Consider the following 20580-nt stretch of genomic DNA (forward strand, 5'->3'; position numbering starts at 1 on the left):
TAAAATATAAAGCAGACTCTAACATAGACAATGTTATTTTAGACAAAATAGATATGATGTTTCACTATGTAACATGACAATAAAAACAGATACATTTAAGCTTTTAGTAAATATGAGGGCAGAGTGGCAGCTGCAGTTAGAATCAATTCAAAACACTTCTCAAAAATAAGTATTTTTGGCATAAAAGAGAATAATTGTAAGTCCATACATACTTTAATATTTATGCCATGCTACTCAAAGGTTAGTGTAGGTTTTTTGGGAATACTCCTGTCCTGCCAGTTATTTCATGGCATACTTCCAATCAGTATTTTTTGTAAGTTTTTTAAATAAATAAAATATGCTTTTATCAATCTCAGTCTTCAATTAATCAGTTTATCAATCTTTACTTTATTTGTCCCTCACCCAGGGGTCAATACAGGTAAAACTGTATTGACAGGTATTTTAAACAAGGTTTAGTGATTGGGTGTGGGTTGTTTTTTAATCCTAAAATGTTTGTTTTAAAATTAACTGTGTATTGTAGATTGTATGTATTTTTTGTTATGTCGTATTGTATGAGAGCCTTTTAACCGAAGACAAATTTCTATCATTGCTGATAGACTATAAAGATTCTCTGAACTCTGAACTGAAAACGTAGCTGAGATGGAAGTAATTCAAATTCTTGCTGAAGCATGATTTTGGGTTCCTTATTACAAATCCTTATCCCTTATATAATTAAGTATATAAATGTAACTAAAATATGCATAAGAGAGGGGACTGGTACATGTTTAAACATGGCATGAACTTTCATATTCTTACATAGTCTTAATTGTTCCCCTGAGAATTTAATAGCCTGATCTATTTGACATTAATTAATCTTGTGTAAGCTCAACACAAACTGTATTGATTTCTTATTCAATAACAAAGACATGAGTTTCGAGTGCGATAAAGCCTGTTCTGCTCTGAATCTGCTGGGCTGCCTGTTTTATCAGGTAGAGTTCATTATAAGCCACACCCTTCTAATTTGAGGCCAATATAAACCAAGATCAGGTGAGCTGCTCTTAGAAAGATTACAGACTTTAGGTGATAAGGTTTGCATGCAAGTGGTTTATTTTTATTATCATTCCAAGGTTCTTAATTAGTTTCTACTTGCTGTGATACTTGAGTAAAATGGTGAGATTACTGCTGGTTCTCGTCACAGTATTATTAGTTATGCCACTTTAGCACTTCCCCGCAGTTGACTTTTGTGTTTGTGTTTTGCCTTGGTCAAACCAGAGGGAGTGTATTTCCATACATATTGGTCAAGCAGGTATCCAGATGGGTAACTCCTGCTGGGAGCTGTATTGTTTGGAGCATGGCTTCCAGCCGGATGGCACCATTGTTGCTGATGGAGGCTCACTGGTTGACTCCTCTTTTGGCACTTTCTTCAGTGAAACTGGTGCTGGGAAGTACGTTCCTCGTGCTATCTTCATTGATCTAGAGCCAACAGTTGTTGGTAAGACTGAACACCATTCAGGCTTCTTAATTTATTAAAGAATCTTGTCGCTGTACTTCCAGTGTAGCTTTATTTCTTTTGTTTGAACTGCAGATGAGATCCGTAATGGACATTATCGACAACTGTACCACCCTGAGCAGCTCATCAGTGGCAAGGAGGATGCTGCCAATAATTATGCTCGTGGCCACTATACCATCGGTAAAGAGATTGTAGATTCTGTGCTTGACCGGATGCGCAAAATGGTGAGTTTATGCTTTAATTGATTGGCTGAATCAGGTGTGTTTGATTAAGGTTGGAACAAAACTGTGCAGAGCTGTGGCCCTCCAGGAACTGCGTTTGAGAAGGCTGCTTTAAAAATAAAGAAGATCTTTATTGGCACTTACAGTTCAGTGAAGAGTCTTTTTAATCATTGGTTTCTAAACTCTGGCCCTCAAGGTCCCCTTTCCTGTAGATTTTCGTTCCAACCCTAACCAAATACACCTGAACAAGTAAGGCCTTCAGGGTCACTTGAATGTTTTAGACCAGTGACTCTGATCAAGCTTTAAGCTAAACCCTGCAGAACATGGTCCTTGAGGGCCAGAGGTGAGAACCACTGCTTTAATATCTTAACCTGTTTTGCAAAACCCTCTTTATAATGGGGAAAGTTTCTTTAGATGACTTTTTAAGAACAGTTCACCAAGATCTTCAGGTGAACCCAAAATGGTTACACCATTTTCTGTGAAAATTTGGAACTTTTTTTTTTTTTTTTAGGTATTGTGACCATTCAGAGTCTTTTATTCCTGGTCAGATCTGAACTTTCCCATTTTTCCCTTGAATTCTCTCTAGGCGGACCAGTGCACTGGTCTGCAGGGGTTCCTGATCTTTCACAGCTTTGGTGGGGGAACTGGCTCTGGTTTCACATCTCTGCTGATGGAGCGACTGTCTGTTGATTACGGTAAAAAGTCCAAGTTGGAATTCTCTGTATATCCTGCCCCACAAGTCAGCACTGCTGTGGTGGAGCCCTACAACTCGATCCTTACAACCCACACTACTCTGGAGCATTCGGACTGCTCCTTCATGGTGGATAATGAAGCCATCTTTGACATCTGCAAGCGAAACCTCGACATCGAGCGTCCCTCCTACACCAACCTGAACCGGCTCATCGCCCAGATCGTGTCCTCCATCACCGCATCACTGCGTTTCGATGGAGCCCTAAATGTGGACCTTACGGAGTTCCAGACCAACCTAGTCCCATACCCACGCATCCACTTCCCACTGGTCACCTACGCTCCTATCATTTCTGCTGAGAAGGCTTACCACGAGCAGCTCTCTGTTCCAGAAATCACCAATGCCTGCTTTGAGCCGGCAAACCAGATGGTGAAGTGCGACCCTCGCCGTGGAAAATACATGGCCTGCTGTTTGCTGTACCGTGGTGATGTGGTACCGAAAGATGTGAATGCTGCCATAGCCAACATCAAGACGCGCCGCTCCATCCAGTTTGTAGACTGGTGTCCCACCGGGTTCAAGGTTGGAATCAACTACCAGCCGCCCACTGTTGTCCCGGGAGGGGATCTGGCCAAGGTGCAGAGGGCCGTCTGCATGCTGAGTAACACCACTGCTATTGCAGAGGCGTGGGGTCGCCTGGACCACAAGTTTGACCTGATGTATGCAAAGAGGGCTTTCGTGCACTGGTACGTGGGTGAAGGGATGGAGGAAGGGGAGTTTTCAGAAGCGCGAGAGGATATGGCTGCTCTGGAGAAGGACTACGAGGAGGTTGGTGCGGATTCCACAGAGGACGGTGGGGAGGATGAAGAGGAGTATTAAGTATGCAAAATGTTTGTATATTGAGTAAATAAACTTTAAATGCATCTGAACCCTCTTAGTTTGGTTCTTAGACTAGCTTTGCCTTCATGACCTTGATCAGATGTAGTTTTGTTAGAGTTTCTTTGGTGTTTGTGGAGCTTAATTGAGCAACGAACTAGTGTGGGGTTTTTCATGTCCAACTTAATGTCTATATACCATGGGTGCAGCAGGCACATTGAATGAGTCTAGTTCCTAACCATATCGGCCAAGAAAATCACAACCGTTGGTCTTGCATGATGTAACTACAGAAGAGTCTCAAATATGGGGTTTTAAATCTGGGGAAAAATACAAACCCTTTCATCATTTGAGCGAGATGCTAAGGGTCTGATCAGTTTCCGTGATCTAGGCTAAAAGCGCTATCGACAGACCAGGAGATGGATTTGGAAATACTTGAATGGATACAAAAACTGTAAAACTTTGAAGTTCGAAACCATTTTCAAAAAAACTGCAGTGTTCCTTTTTAAATTTGTTTTGGGTCCAGCCTGAAGCGTTCACTAGCTTTACAGATAAGCAAGAGTAGCTAAATGCGACAAAGTCTTTCAAATCTCTTCAACCCATACTTCGTATGTGGAAGTGCCACCATAAATGCTTCATATTAAAGTGTAGATCTTGCAGGATGTACGTTGCTAGAAGTGGTGTCTCTTTTTACTTCATTTCCACCGTATGTTGTTTTTGAGCATCGTGTTTACTTTGAATGCAACTCTAAAGTGGCACGGTTTCATATGAAGTGTGTGTGTGTGTAGTCTGGGGATGTCCCCTTTTAAGAGCTAATAGTCTTTTCCCCTCTAGGTAGAATGTCTCTTGGCATGTGTAAGAAAGTTTTGCTACCTCAAAAATGGCAAAGTAAAACAAAACATTCATTTGGGATGCACAGTGTGGTGAATTCCCAATATAAATTTTGTATTAGTGTGTGTTGGGAGTAATTACCATAAGACTCTTATCAAAATCCAACTTAAGTTTGATCAACACTAGCTGATCCAATATTTATCCCATGCAATAAACGCAGGTGTCTTAAAACAGTTTAAAAATGGCTTCTTCTCTGTGATGTAGACTGGAGGATCATAGTCTTCAGGATACTTTTTCCAGTGGCCTCCCCTCCGCTGGTCCAGCATACTGCAGATATGTCTGATGTACTTGTATTAGCTCATCTGCAATGCCTCTATGGGATGTTGTCAGATGTTAAATAAAGATTTAGAATGTAAAATTGTATCCGATGTTCGTACACTGCAGATGCTTTCCAGGCGAAACACTCTTTGAAAGACATCTTGGAGATGTGTGCAACCAGCATTCAAAGCCCTGGAGATCCAGGCCAGCATCAGGTCAAAACAACAAAGTGGAGGTGACCGGTCCGGTGTTACACCCTGCTATAAATGGTTGCAATTTCATGTCAACTGCAGGTGACATTTTGAACTGGTTGGACCACTTAGAAAATGCTTGTTGGGGAGGATACGGCAACTACTTTTCATTTATGAAGGGAAAAGCTTGGAAAAGGGATGGCCTTGAGGTATCATAAATTTCTTAAAAAATCGAGCAGATTGTTTGGTCACAATCATAGCTGCTTCAGGCAACTAAACACCAATGAAATGTTTTCTCCAGATATTACAGACATTTAGTTTTTCAGGTTAGTACTCATTCTGTGTTAATGCTCCCAGGAATAAAATGAACTGGTCTCAAGATAGTTTTGAAAGTTGAACTACTAAGGGGACATTTAAACTTTCTAACGTTAACATACTTAATTTTTGGGAGCTTTTGTAGATACAGTTCTGATTCACAACAAGACGACAACAAACAACCCATGTACACGCAATTTGAAGAAAAGCGTTTATTTTGTGAGATGAAGTTGAGCAACTTTGTTTTTAAGTTGAACAGAGAAAACATTTCAGAAGATGGACAGTATATGAATATATAGGCATCTCAATTCAGAACTGGACTTTGGAAGATATTTTATATCTCCATCTCTATACAAGCGAACATCAACATGTCCAAAAAAAAGAATTACAATGTTTTTTTTTTGGAGGAAGAAACTGAAAAAAAGCGATTAAGCTATGTTTTGGTTAGCAAGTTATGCGACGAGCTACAATGCTATTAAATATTTATTGCCATAGCATCTAAATGAGTCAGGCTGAAGTAAAATGTTTGAGTTTGTAGGACAGAACCGGCAGGTCACTGAAGCCCAATCCTCGTCATTTTTCATGCTGCTCTGAAACACAGATGCTGATGTTTTTCTCAGTCTTTGCAAATATTTCCAAATGCTTACGATCATTCAAATGGTGACCAACCAACTTAACGTCATATATGAAGGCATTTAAAGGAATTTAAAATGGAATAAAGGCAAGTGCTTTTGGTATTCAAACTAAATACACAATGCCGACACCTTTGACCACATTAAAAAAAAAAAAAAACAGCTTTCAAAATTATACGTCCCTTCTCTTTCAATTTCAAAACCATAATTCCTCTAGAATGTAACATCCATCCTTCATTGAACTTAAAGTACCCTCGTCAGCATTGAACGAAGCAATTTTATAACTGCAGCAGAAGCCTAAATAAAATGTGAAATACCACTTTCGGTGGAACGACGAATTTACGCTAGGATTCAAAGTAGATACTAAGTGCGAAGCAAAAACTACGTTACAGAAAACCTTTTTTGTTGTTGTTCTTATATCGGGGTTGGAATTTGTAGTGTCTACTTGTACATTGGTAGGCATCGTGTAAGCACTGTGTATCACTCTCAGGGTCATTTAGTCCAAAGGGCTGAAGTCCCTCTCTAAGTTTTCAGATTCGTCATCATCAGAAAAGAAGTCGTCGTCATCTATATCTTCCTCATCGTAATCCTCGTGCCATTCTGGAACGTAGTCATCGTCATACACTTCAGACTCGTCCGCGTCATCGCCAGGGTCCTCGCCGGCGCAGTTATTGTTATCAGTGTCTCCATCAGATTTGGACCTGAAATAAAAAAAAAAATCACAAAGGTGAGGCTCGTTGCAGAAGTCAGTTGTGATTCTCTGTAGATGTGTGCTGGCTCACTCTTTGTTGGTGTCCGTGAGGTTAGCCAGATTCGAGGCCTGCGCAGTCTCCTGGTCCTGCTCGGTCTTGGACTGATATCCCACACGGAAGTCCTGCCAAAAACATGATTTATCCCAGATGGTCAAATGAGTGCTTTGAACGCTTTTCATGTTAAGCCTCAAAGGCGTCCATACAGGAGTAGGTTTACCTGAGTGGAGTGCTGGAGGATGGCCACAAGACGCTCCTGGATTCGGCGAATGAGCTCCAGGCCAGTGTTTAGGTGTTCAGGTTTTAGGAGTCGGACACAAGATGCAAGATCAGTGCACTGCAGCAACGTCTCCTCTGAAACCAGAATCACAAGCAGTTTTATCGTCACGCGTCAGAACTAAACAACATTCAATTAGAGCAAAATTTCTTCAGGACGACTGAGTTATTGGGTTGGTTTGGTTCAAAGTATACAACTGTTTACTATAAAAAAAAAAAAGTAAGTGCTTCCAGGACCAAGTCTGGTAAAAAGGTCATTGTTGCAAAGGTTTCTTGAATAACATTCCCAAAAGCAACGGTGTGTCCCTAACACTGACCGAGCAGGATCTGCAGGGCGTTCGTGTGAAGGTCCAGAGCTTCTGTCTGTTGCTCCATCACATCCATCTTCTCAGTGTCCTGGTTGTAATAGCTGTAAACACACGAGTATGCCAGCACCTACATGACAAACGACACAAACACAACTATTAGCATGAAGAAAAAAACATAAAATAATAAATAACATCATCATAATAAATTCCCACCTTTCGAGCTTGGGCGAGAATCTTGCAGGCGTCGATCACAAATGTCAAAGACTTCATCTGTAAAGCTTCGTTGATGGAAAACACCTTATTCTCCAGATTGATTGCAAAGTCCTGCAGAAAGCAAGAGACAGACACTTATAAGAACTTGAAGCATATGAGCTCAATGCAGTGAAGGGCTCCAACAAACCTTGGCTTGGTTATGAAATGTGCATCTCTCATTGTAGTCTTGGAACTTCTTCTCTTGCCTTGCAGCTTTACTGACCTGCGATTGCATATTAATATACAGCAATTATAAAAAATCAGAGCGTCCAGTTTGAAACTGTGAGTTTTGAAAGCCTGTGTGTACAGAGGCCTCCAGAATAATAGAACATGCAGCCATTACAAAAATATACGGTGAAGCGTTCACCTCCACTAAATATATGAGGCCACCACTGACCCACTTCATATAAATTTAGGCCTTGTGTCTACTTCTTGAAAACAGACTGGAGTCGCAGCCAAAAAAGGTAAAAAGTTAATGAACAATAATGAGGTGAAACCTAATTAATCGCTCACAGGAGCCCACACATCTTCTGAAGACGCTTACCATGGCCGAGCAGTTGTAATAATCTTTATGCGTTGGCTTCCATGGCTTCAGACATCTCCAGCAAAATCCATGATTACATTTGGCACACGTCATACTACACGGAGAAAAAGACATAAGGTTTACACTCAGTATTAAAGCTAATGTTACATAGTGCTGAAATGGAATAATAAATATGAGACATTTGTGACCTTGGACCTCAAAACCAGCGTCTTAAGTGTTTTTTGAGATTTATACAATGTATACAGTTGACATAAAGCTGAATAAATCAGCTTTCCATTGATGTATGGTTTGTTGGGATCGGACAATATTTGGCCGAAATACAACTATTTGATGAATCTGGAATCTGAGGGAGCAAAAAAATCTAAATATTGAGAAAATCGGCTTTGAAGTTGTCCAAATGAATTCTTAGCAATGCATATTACGAATCAAAAATTAAGTTTTGATAAATTTATGGTAGGAAATTTATTTAAGTGAAGTGAAGTGACGTGTAATTCAGCCAAGTATGGTGACCCATACTCAGAATTTGTGCTCTGCATTTAACCCATCCGAAATGCACACACACAGAGCAGTGAACACACACACACACACACACACACACACACACACACTGTGAACACACACCCGGAGCAGTGGGCAGCCATTTATGCTGCGGCGCCCGGGGAGCAGTTGGGGGTTCGATGCCTTGCTCAAGGGCACCTAAGTCGTGGTATTGAAGGTGGAGAGAGAACTGTACATGCACTCCCCCCACCCACAATTCCGTCCGGCCCGGGACTCAAACTCACAACCTTTCGATTGGGAGTCCGACTCTCTAACCATTAGGCCACAACTTCCCTATTTACAAGATATCTTCATGGAACATAATCTTTACTTAATATCCTGATGTTTTTGGCATAAAAAAAAAAAGAAAATCTATAATTTTGAGCCAAACAATGTATTTTTGGCTATTGCTACAAATACACCCCAGTGACTTAAGACTGGTTTTGTGCTCCAGGGTCACATCTGCGCATGCACACTCACTGCAAACAACCCTCGTTCTTCTCAATCTGGGCCTGGCAGCTGGGGCAGCGTTTGGATATAAGCTTGGCCAGATGTTTACTCTGTGCTTCCATACTCATTCCCTCATAATAGCCTCCATCATCCATCCACTGAGACATGTGACTGCAGCTGGCTGGGTAGTGCGCCTGACGATTGGACGAGAGAGAGAGGGATTACACAGCACAGGACCAGTGGATAACTCCAAGTTAATTGGGTATCTCATAAATACCCACGTGATTCCCATTATTCACACTGAAGCTTTTTTTAAACACGAAATGTAAACCGCGCACAATCTCAACAGGTCTCTATATACAGAAGCAGCTATCCTCTGATGGTTTTAGCATTGGTGTACCTCTGGGAAGTTACAGCTGAAGCAGGAGGACCAGCAGCACTTGGAGCAGGTGCCCATGCTACCGATGTTCTCCTTGCACAGGATCTGGTCGCAGCCCTGAGGGTTGGTGCACCAGGTCAGGTTGGAGCAGCACTCCACGAAGCCTCGCAGAAGAGCGCTGTCATACTGCAGGAGGAAGCACAGGGTACAAACTCATTCTCCAGTCCCCTAAACACACAGAGCGAGTGTGTGTGTGTGTGCTGACCTGCACTTACTTTGGCAATGGTGTCCTTATCGGTGAGGATGTTGTGAAAGAACTTGGAGGTGGGCTGAGCCCGGCAGTCTGTGATGGGACAGTCGCAGTTCATCACCAGATTCTGTTCGATACGAGCAGTGAGGTACTCCTGCCAGCAGGACTAATGGGAAACACAGTTTAACAACTTCACATTCATACTGGGCCAGATTTACGAACAGCGTGCAACAGCACAAACCCTCTTATTGAGATCTAAAACTACTGTCTGGATTTATTCATTCAAGACACGCAGTGAAGAATTAGCAATGAAAAGGTTGCATTTTATTATTGCATATGCATTTATAGGAGTTTCTCTTTCAGGCGTAACATTTGTAGTAGGAGAGCATTTAAATGAAGCACAAAAAGTTAATTTACCAAGTTTTGATTTAGTCGGTTTACTGGTATTTGCACCATTATAAAAAGCATATCTTAACTGATTTTTTATCTGCCCTTAATTATAATTGGCTCTGATTCTTTTGCGACCCTGCAATAATATTGGGAATTATCCAGCGGCGTCTGTGTTCTTTAACTTGCACACGGTCTGTAGATTACCTGAAGAAAACTGCGCTTGGATGGGACTGTGTACTCCCGCTAATATGCCTGTTTAGTAAATCTGGCCCATGAATATACTGACGTATTACATGCATATGCCATAACTGTTACTCGTAAAGACGATTAAATCAAAATCAGGCTTTTAGTCTTTTAGCTGCCAGTTATCTATAAAATAAAATGTGACCAATAATAATAGAACTTGACAAAATTAAGTTGGAACACATAAAATACACTTTCTCTTCAACAAAATGAGAGTAAAAATTATTTCTAATCCTCATGTAATAAACAAAATAATGTATCTAAATGTTCATGCTTCATAGCTCTACAGGAATTACAGAATTATATATTTTTTTACTGATTTACAGAGCCATATTCAAAAGTTTGGGGAAGGTACATTTTGGGGATTTTTTTTGTGTCTCTCATGCTCATCAAAGCTACATTTACACTTATATTTAAAAACTGAACTATTTTTATACATGTAAACATTTATTCCTTAAAAATAAATTCTATAAAATAGATTCCTGTGATCAAAAAAATCTGAATTTTATACCGCAATTACTGTTGAAATGAACATTTCGTATTAGTATTATCGTTGGTACAGTTGTGCTGCTTAATATTTTTGTGGAATATGTTGTAAAAAAAAAGAAAGAAAGAAAGAAAAAAAAAACGGATTCTCTGAATATTTGAAATATAAATATTGAATCAATGTAAAATGTCTTTATGGTCACATTTGATCAGTTTAATGCAACCTTGCAGAATAATAGGTAATTGCTTAAAAAAATAAAAAAATCCAAACAAACTCACTTTATAACGGTTTTTAACTACTATGCACTTTCACTTAATATAATCACATTTGATATAAATGCACTTACTGACCCCAAACTTTTGAACAGTACTGTATTTTCTTAAAAGAGACAAGCCCTTTAATATGCTCCGTCTAAATGTGCATTTTCCACAGGAAACACATCAACGCAGTGTTTAACTCTGAGAGGTTGTAGCCCCGCACTCACCCTGCAGCAGTAGTGCATGCAGCAGAGCATGGGAGGGGGGTCACTCTCTTTGGTCTGGGACAGGCACACGGGACATTGGGCCACGGGGACCGGGGCCGGCTGGGGGTTGCGGATCTTGAGGCCGGCAGCCAGGACCAAGGCATCTGGGTCATCCGTGTACCGCTGGATCAACAGGTCCACGTTCCATTTGCAGTGCATGAGCAGGTGCTCGGCCCGGTCCAGATCCAGGCTCAGGGTCCCCGCCACCTGCTGGACGGTGCGCTGCATCAGCTGCTTGACCTCGTCTTGAGTCATTGTGCGACCCATGGAGAACAGCACGGCCTCCAGCACGCCGTCCTCCGGATGCTGCGGGGGAACTATTAGGCCTCCCAGGCTGCAGAGGGAGACATACAGTCACACAAAACATCATTATGTGGATGTGGACTGGGAAATCACTGATGTCAGGGATGGGCATTTTGAGCAAACATTTCCACATTCTCAGTGCTGCTTATATGGGAGAACGGATTTAAACATGGTAAAATTCAATACTATACATTGTTACTGTAGCTGGAAGAATGCTCAAATTAGCCAAAATATTTAATAAACCAATAAAAAAAAATGTAAATAAAAAAAACTCTTCCATTTATTACCTTTTAAAAGTCACTAAAAAAATTACAGATTTTATTCTGGTCAAGTTTAAACATTTTAATTCCCTTATATCCACCACATTTAATAAGGAATATAATTATCCCTTTGCACGGATTAAAATAAAAAATTTTCATAGAAAGAAAATAATAGTAATAATAATCACCTTATATAGAATTTAAATAGACCATCAAATAGAATAAATGAGCAACAAACATGATTCAAAATTTAAACAGTCTTTATTTATTTTTAAGTGGTAAACATAAGTTGCCTCGTTTCAAAATATCTAATATAGTTATACTAAAGTCTGTACTGAAGAAGCATAAGTATTAGATTTTTAAAAAGTGGACTAAAAACATTTCTTTCTGGGGTAGTTCACCCAAAAATTTCAATTCTGTCATTTACTCACTCTGATGTTGTTCCGAAACCCTTAAGACTTTTAACCATCTTCAAAACACAAATGAAGATATCCGAACGGATTTAATTTGGTTTTTTTATTCATATATAAACACTGATTAATGCACAAACATAGCACATAGAAGTATATGGTAAATGGAAGCTTAAATGTGTTTGCAAAGAGATTTGTTTGTGTCAAGCAAGTGTGTTTTGACCATATGTGTTGTGTGTTTTTTCATATGTTTGTGTCTCTTCAGACGACTTGGATTAAAACCACTCGATTCATAGAAATTGCTTTTACAATGTCTAAAAAAAATATGTTTTAAAGTTTTGGTTGCATAGCCTTTCAGTGGAAGGACAAAAAGGAACAAAAGATATAAAAAATACCTTCATTTGCGCTCTGAAGATAAACAAAAGGGTGTTTCAAAACCTTTACGGGTGAACTAACCCTTTCACTATGGCATTCCATTGGCTGATGACAATATTCATTCTGACCAATGAGGAATGGACAAGCTCCGTCCATGAGAAGTTCACAGTCAGCACAACTGCAGACGTTAAGCCAAAAAAAAATAAACCCCAGCAGCAAACACTTCCTGTGCCACTGAAAATGCATTTGCCAGTATTTGCTCCAATCACAGACACTGCTCTGAAACCTCCTGTAGTGAGCTGCTTCCCTGTTTACTGCGTTCTTCTAAAGCCTCGTACACACCGGGACGATTATCACACACGTTTATCCACACGTCTTTTGTGTTCATACCCAAACGAGTTCCACTGGCGATGAGTCGGGTGAACGTGCTAATTCACTCCCTGACATTAGATGGCGCTTAATAAAAAACCCCGGGTACACATCCAATTTGATTTGCAATTCCTCTCCATAACAACTCCCTCTTATAAAGACTTTTGTCGTCGCTCTTACGTTTCTCACAATGCCCTTTGTGTTCAGACACCAAAGAGACCAGTAGATCTACATTCATCTTGCCTTGATGCATCTTCTTGGTCTACTTACTTCCTCTTCGTTGTTAACGATCAATGTGTGCTCGGCAAGACCGTTTTGAGCTTGAGCGCCACCAAGTCATGCTTTACTTCAGAAGCTCTGGGCACGTGAACAAAAGTGGCAATCTCATTGGTGAACCAGATTTTGAACATGGCCATCAAACCAAAAAAATAAAAAATAACTAGCCCGAGACGTTTTTTTTTTTAAATGATGCTTTTACGCCACACATTTTGCGTGTTGGTGTGTACAATCACATTGGCGCCCTTAGTTTAGTCACAAGCCGTTAAACGCACGATATTGGTCCCGGTGTGAACGAGCCTTTAGATGAATGATTTGTAACGCTCTTCATGAGCAGCAGCTCCACATAAAGGGATCAAGGGTTAAGGGTCATCAGCACACCTGGTGTCGGCTTTGCTGCCACCGCCGCCGCTTGCGGAGCTTTTTTTCACGTCCATCTTAAAGGAGAACTGCGCCTGGCCCTTTCGGGGTGTGGACGGGTCCTCCATCAAGAACTCCACGATGTGTGGGCTTTCCTCGTTGCGGCGGAGGTAGCCTTTGTTGATGACGTGCATGATGCAGGACAGAACGTCTGTGGTGCTGCAGCTGAAGCGAACCGAGGGACGAGTGCGACTCGCCTCCTGCTTCTGACACCGGTCCAGCACCTGCAACGCCACAGCAAACACACACACACATTATCACTCTTGTTCAGAATTAACACTAAAACACATAAAACATACATACAAAAGCACATCTACTTTCAGAACTATTCGATTAGAACATTCAGTAAAATTACATGCATTTTTATTTACATAAAGCATTTTTGTCCAGTGTAAAAAGTGTACTAGGGCTGTCACTAATGGTTATTTTGGTAATTAAGTAATCTGACGATTATTTTGATGATTATTAGAGAAATCAGATAATTATAATATTTTTGCTTTTGGTAATAGAAATAGACCTTATCTAACAATAGCTATTAAAATACATATATGAGAGTAATGAGGTAAAAATACTTAGTTCAAATAAAGCATCAAAAGCAAGTAATCATATGGTTTTATTGAACAAAACTGTTAAAATACATCTTGTATTAAAACAAGCGATCTAATGTACATTAAGCATTATAATAAACGCCTGCACACGATAGTTTTTTAAAACTACTGCCCATATCCATGTTTAATACTTACTTACACATGTTCACCTAATCTTTAACATTTGGCTATTTCTTTACGACACAAATGCTATAGCCACTGTAATGTCTTAAATATGTGGACATCAAAACGCCTAAACTCAGAAAGAGAGGGTTTCATCTTTAACCCTGCATCACATATAGTTATTTAACTGAATCGTAACATTTATGAATTCACACTAGCATTATGCTTTATTAAGGTTTTTAAACTGCGTTCGTACAGAAACTGCTAAATGAAACTCGAGGACTTTCAATGACTACTTTTTTCATTTTCACATATAGATAGATGCAAAATAATTGATACTTTACCATGAACACTAAATTGTCAATGTGCATCTCCTTCTCGTTCTTCATGATCTGCACAATGAGACAGTAGATGTAGTTCCTCTTCCGCTCTAGTGTGAGTGCAGCGTCTTCATCCACATTCAGGTAGGTCTGCTTGGGAAGCAGGAAATGACAACCTTGTTTGTCCGAGCTCTGCGAGAGGGTCTTCATGTTCAGTCTCAGGACTCCTGAAAAATTCAGAATTAAATGGTTTTGAGTCAGATTTTTCGTACAGTCAGAATTCAGAACACTGAACCCCGAGTGATTCAAACCAGTGATTCAGAGATTGAATCAGATATTGTTCATAATCACAAATGAATCACATTCGGTTATGAACGCGATATTGCGTAGCTTGTCAGCGAACTACGACTTTGTCTATTAAGTGCCGCCCCATTTGAAAGCAGGTGATAGATATTTACCACTGTAAGGATGAAAGAACCTGAGATACTTTGATCTCCTGAAAAACAGACAATACAAACATACACAGGCATCTTTGAGACACCCCACAGACTGGAGGAGCAGGAGACCTCCTCCCCTTCTGGCCATTTGTTTCATTTTAAATCCCTTCACCCATTCTTCCTTCTACTCAGTCTGCTCAAAATGATTACATGAAAATGTCAATGCAAGTGAACTAACACATGTCTGGTATCATTTGAAATGTCTCGGTGCAACTAGATCTGAAGAGTCAAGAGATATCTTGATTACTGTGATGAGTGTCCTTTCCTAGGGTCCTCCATGTAAATTACCCGCTATTCCCATTGAGTTGTAAAACCACCCAGGCTTGGGACCTGAGTTAATGCAAAATCCAATTGTTAGTTCCTGTCTTCATCTCGGGGGATGTTTGTCTTGGTCTGAGGTATTTAAAGGATTGCAGCAAGAGGATCAGGGCGATTTCTGTAGCCAGAAAGCCCGTGGTGTGTTGTGTGTCTCTTCACTTCATACTCTGTATTTTCTAAGGTCAGGTATGCAGATTTTACTTGTAGATTCATCTTTGAGAATTTGATGTTTTCTAATGCTATGATTTGATATGTTTCAATTGGATATGTAATTGGCAGAATACATAATTACCTGACTGATAATAAATTGTTACATTTGATTTTATTCTGTTTTACTCTATAATTATTGACTCTAGTAGATTACGTTGTTAGCAACATGAGCATCGAATGAACGAGTTAATATAAAAGTAGGAGTTTACTAGAATAAATGTCAGAAGAAAACTAATTAAAAAGGCATACAACCAATTTGCATTTCAACCTAAATTCAAGGTCATACTAAAATGGAGTCATATTAAATAAATAAATGGTAGTCAAACTTGAGTTTAACCTAAATTGAATAACTCTACGGGCTGAAAGACCGAACACGTAGAAAACTTTCATCCAGCACCGGATACCTTCCTTCGGCCGAGTGCCTGGACTTTACACCACTAATCACAGAACCGGCTTTACTGAAGAGACACGCATGACAATCATATGAGATTAATCGTGCAGCCCTAATGCATTTACACTTAAAACGTTTGGAATAATTTGTACATTTTATGTTTTTGAAAGTCTCTTATGTTCACCAAGGCAGCATTTATTTGTTGAAAATGCTGTAAAACTGTATTGTGAAATATTTTTAGAATTGAAAAGAATTTTCTATTCCAATATCCTATATACATTTCAAAATGTAATTGATTCATGTGATGCAAAGCTGAACTTTCAGCATCATTACCAGTCTTTAGTGTCACATGATCATTCAGATAAGATTTTTACAGATGTCTTATTGAATTTAAAATCTACACACACACACACACACACACATATAAATACATACACACACACATACACACACACATATATATGAAATAAAATAGATTTTTTTTTTAATTCAAATAAAATTTTACTTTAGTTTTTACTGTATTTTTTATCAAATTAATGCAGATAGATAAGAAGTTTGAAAAAAAGAACTTTGTGTATATTAAAATACTTCCTCTATTGTATTCGTCAAAGCACTGATTTCTTTCAAATCAATGCATCAAGAAAACAGACGTCATCTCGTTCTGTGGTAATGAGGATCTCTCACCTTTCATGGGGTCCTGTCCGGAGCCGGTGTGACTGAGGATCCCCTTCTCTGCAGTGAGAGGTTTGAGGGCATGGTTCAGCATGGCTGGAGAGAGACCTGTGGCCTGCTGCAGCATCTCCACATTCACGTCCTGTACAACAGGAAGAAAGTGAACCGTTCTGATATATAAAAACTTTGCACCATGTTATGGTCTTCAGCTAGTACCTCATGTTTGTTGAACTGTAGCAGGATGTACATCTGCAGTGTGGAGACGTAGAGAGTACAGGAGCCATACTGAAGCTCAGCGTGGCCGAGCCATGTCCACTGCAGCCGCCGAGGCTTACTGTGGGTCAAACCATACATGCGCTGACCTACAGGACGGACACACACATACAGATTCACTTCAACAGCCAGAGAGAACCAACCGTCTTCAGAAAAACTGATGTCATTTTCATTTAATGCCTGATAAAGTAGCGCCTATGTGATAACAGCCATTGTCAGGGAAACCTCTTTATTTCTCCCACTCCAACAGCACCACCTGCTGGAAGTGAATTTGCATTTGCAAGTCAGAGAGAAACTGGTGTCTATCAGCAAAGATAAATCCACTGGAAGCCCTGATTTCTAAATATTGGTATGGGCCAGAGAAAAACCCTTAACGGTCGACCTCTATTTGCATTGGCAGAGATCATGGATATTTCTACTAACCGTTGGCATAAAAGTCTGTGAATTCAGCCAGGTAATTGCAGAGTTGAGCAGGGAAGTGTTTGCTGGGGTCCTCGAGGTAGCAGGGAGCCGACACAACCCAGCAGCGAGGGGACAACACCAACACTTTCACGTCACTCTCTTCCTCGGGTTCAGACACATCCTCCTCCATCATCTGATCACAAAAAACACGACAAACCACAAAATGAACAGCATTAGCATTTAAAAGGACAAAGGATTTCTAGAAAGTCTGTTGAAATCTTACAAATAAAAACAACTACTGAATATCGATTCAGAATTGTTTAAGAATTGCAATGCATCGGAGAATGCATCAATCTTTTCTCCCACCCCTAATATATATATATAATTTCTCAGAGAAATCAGGAAAGTTGTCTAGAGAGGACACAAGAGATGGATTAATACCAGCTGTAGAGTTGAAGTCCATTATTCTCACCTCCTCAATGTTCTCCAGAGTTTTGTCCAGCTGCTGTAGACGGTAGAGATGAAACTCCTGCTGGAGCTCCTCAGATTCACTGAGGTTTGTCAGCATCTGTTGGGGAAAGCGGTTTGGGAAGCAGGTACCGATCTGCTCCACCACAGCGCTCTCTAACCACACCTTCCCCTGACCCAACAGCCGATCACCCAGATAGTACCTGAGCACAGAGGAAGACATGCACAGTGTGAAACACCGGGTGAACCATAATAAAAGCTAGTGTTTCCCCGGAAAAAAAATACTGTGCCATGCTTTGCAATCTTATAAATGAAATTTCATTGATAAAACAGTTTAACTGATCACACATTTTTTGAACAAATACAAAAACAGTGAATCAAATATCAACAAGAAATGTAAAATGTTTCTATAATTGTTTCTGAAACCTCACTCATCCCCAGTTAGCAGCAGCTGTTCTCCCACCTGTAAAAGTGCTCGAAGGTGTTGGCCAGCTCCAGACCGGAGAGAAACAGCATGGGCTCCAGGAACTGCTGGAGCTGGTTCAACGTGTCCACACTTCCAGAGTCCACTCCACTATCCTGGATCATCTGGTCTATGTACTGTGCAAAACGTTCACTCACCTTCAAGTGAGTTATAAAAAAAACAAAAACAGAATTACTTTTTAATTCTCGTTTCTATTCAAAATATCCCAATGTTCTAAAAACTAACCCTGATTAGTTCTTGAATTATGAATTAGATTATCTGGGCAATATGACAAAGACATTATCTTGACAGGTTTTCACAACATTGACCCAAGTATTCCGTTGACTCACATGCATGGCGGTCAGGATGGAGAGCTGGAGCAAGGCAGCAGAAAAGCCCTGACGGAGCGCAAGCACAAAGGCAGTGTGCTGTCCGAAGAGTTCCTCCATGGCACTCTTTAACCGGAGGAACAGAGCCCTGTAACGCTCTACGAAGTCAGGGAGGCTGCATGTCGAATCTAGGAAACTCTTTACCTGGAAAGAGCCAAACAAAAAGAACTCTAGAATTAGTATTGCATCAGTACAGTTCATTTCAGGCTGAAAACAATGATGGTCAAATCAACATTTTTAATTGAACTGAAACATGGACACATGGAATCAGTGCTGTAGAAGATTTCACAGATTTCTGAATGATTTCTCTTTTTGTTCAGGTATTTTGACTAATTTGATTATACTTTCACAGACTAAAGCTCCATATTTAAATCCTACATTTCACCAAACCTAAAATGAATGTCTCACCTGTCGCTGAACGACACCTTGCCAGCACAAAGCGATGCCTGCAATGCTGCTAGTATTCTTCACTTTCGGTTTGCTAGAGGATGAAGATGAGCTCACTGCTGTCGTTTCCTTATTCTTTCCCTCTTTACCATCTGCAAAACAACAAAGGACATAAATTAGGACTCTTGACAAGTTGCACCATATTTCCAAACCACTCACACATCATGTGGCTTCTAACCAAAACGTGATCAAAAAACGATGTGCCAGCAATTAGGGCTGCACAATTCATCAAAATGTTGGTTCCCTTTAAATCTGTAGTTAACTTCTAACATGCATTATGAAAACAAAGACATTTCAGTGTTTGTTTTTAATTCCAAGACTTTTTGGCCTCCACAAATCTAGAGTAAAGCAATGGCACTTGTGCAGGAAAGCAATTCACCTGATTTGAAAAATGGCCACATTAAAAAATGTCAACTACAAGCATAAAATACTTTGTGTTAAAAACATAACAAAAACAACAAGAGGTTTCGAATGCAAAATATAAACACTGAATGTTGTAATGATAAAATTCAATATTACATAACATTACAACAAAAATAATACTTAACTGAAAATAAATAAAACGGAGACTAAAGTGGACCAGATAGTAATTTACTTCTGTTTTGGCCTCAATGTGAATGCAAAGAGAACTGCACTGGATTTGATTTTTTAAGTTTGAGTTCAGTTCTTGTAAAACAAGGACTCGAGTGTGAACTCGTTGTACTAGCTGCAGAACATGGATAAAACAAAACCATATTGGAGATAAGAAGGCATGAAAAATTTACAATTTGTAGTTTTTTTAACCTACTTATCAGCATGGAAGCTTTTTTTTCTAGATATTTTGTTATCTAAGCAAGAGAAATCTCAAACTGCTGTCATAAATTATAAAATGAGAAGCCGGAACAATTCAAAAACATATTTAAAGACAGCGGAACTGAACTAATGCAAAAAACTAAACAAACAAAAAAAAAAATTAAAAACAAAAGGCATTGTCATGGTGAGTTTGGAATTCAGCTGAGCTGATGGATGGGGGGGGGGCTGCAAAATACATCAAATGAAGTCAAAATAAAATAAGATTAGCATTTACACTATTACTTACTCTTCAAATCTCTGCTTCTGTTGATACCTTCTGAAAACAAGAAACATACCTTGAAATACAGAAGCCTTCATTCAACACAATCTACAGCAGGTGGTTTAAAAACAGCACACCTGTTTTCTCTGGCTTAATAGAAGAGACTTAAATAGGACCACCATGAAACTATCAAATACGTCTGATGTATATACACACAAGTACTCCACAGTAGTGGCACTCCAGTCTATAGAATGAAGTATTGTAGTTTTTATTGTTTTGAAGGCACTCACTGGATTTGATGGGAGGTTTGAGCTCTTCTGTATCAACTGTGCAGGTGTCCACATGGACGAGCAGATGAGTGAGACGCCGCACACGAGAGTTGAAGATGGACGCTGAGCTCTTACATCTCTTGGAGGATTCAGTGTTCTCCAAATATTCACTCATCAACCAGGACAGAGGGCTGAGAGCAGAAGTCTCTGTTATAAACAAGAAGATCAGAAATTCAATCGAAATGGACCACCCAGTTTAGCCACTTTTCAGAAGTTTGACACCATCTGTTGTTTAACTGTTTTTAAGCATTAATCTATTATTGTGGTATAATATATTACCAGCA

General features: G+C 39.8%; 2 protein-coding genes across 4 annotated transcripts in view; one reads left to right on the plus strand and one right to left on the minus strand.

Annotated features, from left to right (window-relative positions):
- Positions 1 to 1017: 1017 nt before the first annotated feature.
- tuba4l (tubulin, alpha 4 like) lies at positions 1018 to 3324 on the plus strand. The gene is made up of 4 exons (XM_026224527.1): positions 1018 to 1149; positions 1252 to 1471; positions 1565 to 1713; positions 2297 to 3324. Exons 1-4 carry the CDS (start codon positions 1147 to 1149, stop codon positions 3272 to 3274), a joined length of 1350 nt encoding a protein of 449 aa, XP_026080312.1. The 5' UTR covers positions 1018 to 1146; the 3' UTR covers positions 3275 to 3324.
- Positions 3325 to 5120: 1796 nt separating this feature from the next.
- cul9 (cullin 9) overlaps positions 5121 to 20580 on the minus strand; it is a 42860-nt gene continuing 27400 nt past the window's right edge. Inside the window, exons 21-42 of one of the 3 annotated variants that reach the window (XM_026224513.1) lie at positions 20258 to 20443; positions 19995 to 20021; positions 18878 to 19008; positions 18431 to 18613; positions 18081 to 18238; positions 17622 to 17820; positions 17171 to 17342; positions 16691 to 16836; positions 16487 to 16616; positions 14411 to 14613; positions 13318 to 13580; positions 10905 to 11277; positions 9326 to 9466; positions 9072 to 9236; positions 8702 to 8865; positions 7685 to 7778; positions 7289 to 7363; positions 7102 to 7212; positions 6898 to 7015; positions 6525 to 6658; positions 6338 to 6429; positions 5121 to 6256 (exon numbers count right to left, since the gene is read on the minus strand). In XM_026224513.1, coding sequence (XP_026080298.1) covers positions 6052 to 6256; positions 6338 to 6429; positions 6525 to 6658; positions 6898 to 7015; positions 7102 to 7212; positions 7289 to 7363; positions 7685 to 7778; positions 8702 to 8865; positions 9072 to 9236; positions 9326 to 9466; positions 10905 to 11277; positions 13318 to 13580; positions 14411 to 14613; positions 16487 to 16616; positions 16691 to 16836; positions 17171 to 17342; positions 17622 to 17820; positions 18081 to 18238; positions 18431 to 18613; positions 18878 to 19008; positions 19995 to 20021; positions 20258 to 20443 — 3470 coding nt within the window. In that variant the 3' untranslated portion in view covers positions 5121 to 6051. Of the gene's footprint in view, positions 6257 to 6337; positions 6430 to 6524; positions 6659 to 6897; positions 7016 to 7101; positions 7213 to 7288; positions 7364 to 7684; positions 7779 to 8701; positions 8866 to 9071; positions 9237 to 9325; positions 9467 to 10904; positions 11278 to 13317; positions 13581 to 14410; positions 14614 to 16486; positions 16617 to 16690; positions 16837 to 17170; positions 17343 to 17621; positions 17821 to 18080; positions 18239 to 18430; positions 18614 to 18877; positions 19009 to 19994; positions 20025 to 20257; positions 20444 to 20580 lie in introns of all 3 variants that reach the window. The other 2 variants (XM_026224512.1, XM_026224514.1) reach the window with 2 other exon arrangements.

Source organism: Carassius auratus, chromosome 38 (assembly GCF_003368295.1).
Source record: "Carassius auratus strain Wakin chromosome 38, ASM336829v1, whole genome shotgun sequence".
Lineage (NCBI taxonomy): Eukaryota > Metazoa > Chordata > Actinopteri > Cypriniformes > Cyprinidae > Carassius > Carassius auratus.